The 6,000-nt window shown below is 40.6% G+C and overlaps 1 protein-coding gene across 1 annotated transcript in view; it reads left to right on the forward strand.

Annotated features, from left to right (window-relative positions):
* The window catches only part of col4a1 (collagen, type IV, alpha 1), a 42,151-nt gene extending 36,740 nt beyond the window's left edge, over positions 1 to 5,411 (forward strand). Inside the window, exons 41-52 of the mRNA XM_055031473.1 lie at positions 478 to 528; positions 620 to 805; positions 938 to 1,071; positions 1,190 to 1,262; positions 1,690 to 1,761; positions 1,837 to 1,965; positions 2,068 to 2,166; positions 2,251 to 2,463; positions 2,551 to 2,728; positions 2,816 to 2,930; positions 3,984 to 4,156; positions 4,367 to 5,411. Coding sequence (XP_054887448.1) covers positions 478 to 528; positions 620 to 805; positions 938 to 1,071; positions 1,190 to 1,262; positions 1,690 to 1,761; positions 1,837 to 1,965; positions 2,068 to 2,166; positions 2,251 to 2,463; positions 2,551 to 2,728; positions 2,816 to 2,930; positions 3,984 to 4,156; positions 4,367 to 4,454 — 1,511 coding nt within the window. The 3' untranslated portion in view covers positions 4,455 to 5,411. The remainder of the gene's footprint in view (positions 1 to 477; positions 529 to 619; positions 806 to 937; positions 1,072 to 1,189; positions 1,263 to 1,689; positions 1,762 to 1,836; positions 1,966 to 2,067; positions 2,167 to 2,250; positions 2,464 to 2,550; positions 2,729 to 2,815; positions 2,931 to 3,983; positions 4,157 to 4,366) is intronic.
* Positions 5,412 to 6,000: the final 589 nt, after the last annotated feature.

Raw genomic sequence — 6,000 nt, forward strand, 5'->3', positions numbered from 1 at the left:
AATAGTTTTCACATTTATGAATTTGGCTGCTATGCCGACTTCTTAAACACCTCTCATCACATGATGGCACTTGCACAATAGTTGGTACATGAAGTCTTAGATACTTTGCTATGTTATGTTTCAATGAGCACAGCAACGTGAAGCTGTAATCTATGATCTGACCACTAGGGGCCGCACTGCAGAGCTTATGGCTGCTTTTGCTTTGCTTCTTCTCTATGACATCGTCCTGCTCTTGCTGAGCAAAGCACATTTATATTTCTAAGACATATTTGACATTCTGCCCATTACAAAAATGACATAATAATGACATTGAGGCATAAAAAAATAAGCAATTTAATTTGGTTTCCCCCAATAAGCAATTGCATATCTGCAAATCTAACTATTACTACTTTGTTCAGTTTTTCTTTAGCAGAATATTGCTGTTTTTCAACACAAAGAACATTGCAGTGACTATACTATAAATTTTCCTTCCTGTAGGTTTACCAGGTCTTGGTTTGCCTGGACCTCCTGGAGCTCTCGGTGAAAGAGGTAACGATCTGCCGCAGACTGATTCCCGTGATCCCACCGTAACAATCAGCCGACGGCGTTCCACAGTGCAGCCTGTTCTCTCCGTCTGCAGGTGAAAAGGGTAATCCGGGTCTTCCGGGCAGCCCTGGTCAACCAGGTGTTCCTGGTATTAAAGGAGAAAAGGGACTTCCAGGACCTCAGGGACAACAAGGAGAGCCAGGAGAGCGAGGTCTTCCTGGCATCTCGCTGGAAGGCCCCAAAGGAAATCAGGGAGCAACGGGACCCGTCGGAGAAACAGGTAACGTGAAATTTATGACACTGATTAAAGCGTTCTTTGTGTTAGCCATCCTAAAACACTACACAGTGTTTAGATATGAGACAATATATTATTGTGCTGTGTGAAAAAAACTAAACAAATCAAAAACAACAGGAACACCAGGGGCACCAGGACCTGCTGGAGTGCCAGGCAGGGAGGGCCTAAAGGGCGAGAAAGGAGATGCAGGTCGACCTGGTTATCAGGGAGAGTCGGGACAAAAGGGCGACTCTGGATCTCCTGGATATCCTGTACGTCATCAGGCTCTTTTGCTGCTTCTTCTTTTTTCTAAACACTTTTACCTACCTAGATGACGCCGGCTGCATGACAATAAGAACTGCTTGTTGTGTTTGCATGTGCTGGTTCCAGGGGCCACCCGGCCTCCCAGGTATCAACGGCCACAAGGGCGAGCGAGGATTACCGGGAGTTGCAGGCTTCCCAGGTAAATAAATCCCTACAACGATACTTGAAAGAGCGATGCTATAATTCATCCTCAGTCACTTTGGAGAGTTAATTTAATTTAAATTGCGTCCTGTTTAATTGTCCCCCATCAGGTAAAATAGTGAAGTGAAGCATGTCACTTATTGAGCTTTTTCTGAGGATTTTCTGGACTTTTGGTCAAACTGTTGTAAATTGGGTTATGACGTCATCTTCATATTTTGACACAATAATTCTGCAGTAACTAATATTTCATTAGAAATCTCTGAACAATCAACTTGAGCAAGATTTACCAGTTATAACTAGCTTAAAAGTCCTCTTTGAGCCTTCCACAATAGCTTTTAATAACTTTGGTTAAAAATGCTAAAATTAGTAATGATAATAATAACAATTTTAATCAGTAATAATGTAATAATTTTCACTTTATCTAGGCTCAAAAGGTACTCTGGGTGACATTGGATTTAAAGGAGAAGTGGGTGACAGAGGATTCCCTGGAGAAAAAGGTAACTACAAATGTTTTGATGTTAAAATGTTCTTGATGAGATCTGGGATATCTTTTATAACTTTTTTCTCTTCAGGTAATGAAGGCCCCCCTGGTCCACCCGGCCCCAGGGTCTTCATCAAAGGAGACACTGGACTCCCAGGAGATCAGGGTCTCCCTGGACCTCAGGGACCACCGGGCTTTCCTGGGCAGAAAGGAGAGCAGGGTGAGCTCTATTCTGCTGCAGCATCGTCACGTTCTGGGGACACTGGTTAAAGATTTTCCTTGTTTCCAACTTTTGCAATTGTTGTTTTTTTTACACCTCCAGGTGTGATGGGTATTCAGGGTCCAAAAGGTGAAACCGGTATCCATGGATTTGATGGCCAGCCAGGCGCTAAAGGAGAACCTGGTGTGCCGGGGCCACAAGGTGAGAAAGGCACAGCAAAGGAAAATGAAGATCTTCACCGCTGTGCTGCTAATCTCCAATTTATCAATGGTTCTGTGTATTCAGGACCCAGAGGATATCCAGGTCCACCGGGACCGGATGGTGTTCAAGGTCAAGTGGGTCCGCCTGGCCCGTCGTCCATGGACCATGGTTTCCTAGTAACACGCCACAGCCAAAGTGTGGAGGTGCCACTGTGCCCTGGAGGTACCACTCAAATATATGATGGCTACTCGTTGCTCTATGTGCAAGGCAATGAACGCTCCCATGGACAAGACTTAGGTAAGCAGTAGGAAATAAGGAAGAGACACATGGGGACATACAGGAGGAGTCTATTCAAAGTTTTGGCTGTCTCTTTTATTTTTATAGGTACGGCAGGCAGTTGCCTCCGAAAGTTCAGCCCCATGCCGTTCTTGTTCTGCAACATCAACAACGTCTGCAACTTTGCGTCTCGTAACGATTACTCCTACTGGCTCACCTCACCGGAGCCAATGCCTATGAGCATGGCACCCATCACCGGGGACAGCATCAAACCCTTCATCAGCAGGTGTGTTTACGACTCCAGCCACACGGGGCTTTCATGTTGTCATATGACACATCTACAACACATGTTGCTGTTCTCATATGACTGCAGGTGTGTGGTATGTGAAGCTCCGGCCATGGTGATCGCAGTCCACAGTCAGACAATCAGGATCCCGCCTTGTCCTCAAGGCTGGAACTCTCTGTGGATCGGCTACTCCTTTGTCATGGTAAGTTCATTTTGTTTAAGAGCTTAAAAGCTTAGCTTTGATTGTGTTCTTATTTGAGAAAGCAAAAACTATCTAAGATACTCACAGTGAAGGCAAGCAGAAAGAAATCCCCCACAAAATCTCATCAGCAGGACCAACAGCACATTAAATGGATCAGAATCAATAGTAATAAACACACTTTTCCAAAGCATGGAGGTTTTTCGAACTTTCTGGTGTTTTGACTCAGCATGTACAGAAAACTCCTGTCCTGTCGTCATAATGGTTTCATGTTTGTGTCCCAATGTATTTCACAATTCTGCTAAAGTTTAGTTTAGTTTTCACTTTCTTTCAAAATATAGAAGGGAATTAGACAAGCTAAGGCCAATAAGTAAAAGAAACTAAGATAACATGTTTATTAACAACATATAGCTTATGCTTTGTGAACACTCGACTTTGGTATGGATAGAAAGAAAGCTGTAGCAGGCAACGCAGTCTCTGTTACTGTGAATTTCATTTTAAAGATACAAAGTTATTTAGATTGCTACAAAGTACAGAGGGTATTTTAGCCCATAATACATTTTCAGAAGCTGAGTTCAAAATGTACAATGCAGCTCAACGGTGGTGGCTCTCTATGGGCTGACATCAAATCACAGACAACAGCAGGGATCAGAAGTTTCATAAAAGATTTTAATACAGACCCCCCTTTTTTTTACAGCATCTCGATCCTACACTTGGATTAGATTAGGACAATCCAAATACTGTAGGATTATTTTAAAAGTCTAAAGAAAATTAATGTGGTAATGTACTTAACTAAAATATGAAAAAAAGACACTACAAATACAGATAAATAATTTCCTCCAGACTGCTGTCTCAATGAAAACATTTGGATTATTATTAAAATACAATTAGATTTTCTTTACACATCAAGAATGGGAAAGCCTTTAATTATTATTTATTTATTTTTCATTTATTTTTAGCTACGCAGCATCCACAGATTGTGCCATGAAGTATCAATCAATGCAACAAAAAGAGTTGTGTAAACTCATCTGCACTGCATTGTGTGTTTTTATGTAGCACACCAGCGCAGGTGCTGAAGGTTCAGGTCAGGCTTTGGCCTCTCCCGGTTCCTGTCTGGAGGAGTTTCGCAGCGCCCCATTCATCGAATGTCACGGTCGCGGAACCTGCAACTACTATGCCAACTCCTACAGCTTTTGGCTCGCCACCATCGAGACAGAGGACATGTTTACGTAAGACCAATATTTTTTCATTGTCAAAAAAAAACCCTTAAAAGTTTGCTTTTGTTGGCCTCTACTGATTGGTATTCTTAGCACCTTGTAAATCTTTTTCCATGGTGTCAGTGTCATCTTTATTTTTACAGATATGTTCACCTTTTTATCCTCTTTTATGATGCAAACGGTCATGACTAGTGGTAATTTTTCCACCTGTCCTCTTTCCAGGAAACCCGTCCCGACGACGCTCAAAGCAGGCAGCCTCCGAACACACATAAGCCGCTGTCAAGTGTGCATGAAGAGAACATTCACTTAAAACCAGAGGCCTTCTTTTCTTTTAAGACATGGACAGCAAAAAAAAAATGCATCGACATCCTCAACTTAGCTTTACTTCCTGTTCTGATGGTGCTATTTCCCTGTGTATCGTGTGTGAATGGAGAGGAACAAGAGATGCGAGTTGCAAAACATCCAGCAACTGAACAATATAAAGCAAACAGAGACCATGGGGCTTTTTGAAATCTTTTTTTCTTTTTTTTTTGCTCCTAGAAGCAACACACAGCGTGTTTCCAAAGAATGACGCCCGGTTTACCACTGCACTGAGCTGAAATCCCTTAAAAAGGTTAACTGGTGTTCATCTTTCAAAGGGCTGTTTGTGTAAGACAGGTGCTATTGAGTTGTAATTGTCTGCCTTTCACTTTTTTCCCCCCTTTTAATTTTCCTTCTCTTCCAGTGCCACACAATTCAAGCATGTAACCACACAATAATATATATTTTCACATGTTATAAATTGTTTAAATCGACTAATGTTGAAAATTATGGGACTTACCACTGCTTACACGACTGTCAGTTCTCAAACCGTAGCGTTGCAGACACCAATTACTCTGTTGTAAATACAATGCATTCCTGTATACCACAGTCAAACATACTCTCCTCAGGTTATTTCTCTATCAGTTTGTGTGTCATTAAGCCCATTTTTTTTATTTATGAAATTTATAAAATTATGTTGGTTGTCAATCTGAAATTCAGTGTATTCAAGATTAATATTTCTTTGTTTAACAGCCATATTAACATAAAAAAATAGCACTGAAGTTGCATTGAAAGTTTGAATGTTTGCGTGTGAGAGAGTGCGTGCATGAGTGTATATACATTATATGAGTGAATCTGAATGGATTAGGAATTATGTGTGTTTTAATGTTTTTTGCATATACTATTGTTGCACACCCTTCTTGTTGCTTTATCTAAAATAAATGGACAAAAAAACAAACTACAAAAAGGAGAGTTTTCCTCAGTTTTTGGGCTTTAGAGGAGACTGTCACAGCAGGCGGCCACAATTTTCCTGTTGTTGGTCGTAAACAAATACATCTTAGCGAATTACAGTATGTCAAAAATAATATGGTTATTAAATGCAAAAAAGGAGACATTTATTAGATAGCTTCATAGCATATCTATTTAAAGGTCGTATTTATGTTCATTTTGATTATTTTGGCTTACAGCTAAAAAAAAAAAAAAAAAGTTTGTTCCATAGACACCTTTAACCTTATATCAGACCTATAAACCAAACGTATAGATGAGCCTCATCCCTATACTATTCAGTATTATTTTCTTTGTGTCACCGCTTGGTGAAAACTTTGACATAAGGTAAATGTAAAACTGCATCAGGACCCCCTCCCCCCAATAAAGTACAAACAGAATTTGCAGCACTTGTAAGCATTTACTACACGTTTTTAGCCCATCTCATATTGTGTCACTACTGTGGTAAAAATATTTGAAAAATATAATTAACAGTTTGAAATGTTTTAATGTGCAGAAGCTGAAACGCTTCATGCTAAAGCCACAAGAGGGCGCCACCAACTCATTTTGTT

This window comes from Poeciliopsis prolifica, unplaced genomic scaffold (genome assembly GCF_027474105.1).
Source record: "Poeciliopsis prolifica strain line A6 unplaced genomic scaffold, Auburn_PproV2 SCAFFOLD007, whole genome shotgun sequence".
In the NCBI taxonomy this organism is placed as follows: domain Eukaryota; kingdom Metazoa; phylum Chordata; class Actinopteri; order Cyprinodontiformes; family Poeciliidae; genus Poeciliopsis; species Poeciliopsis prolifica.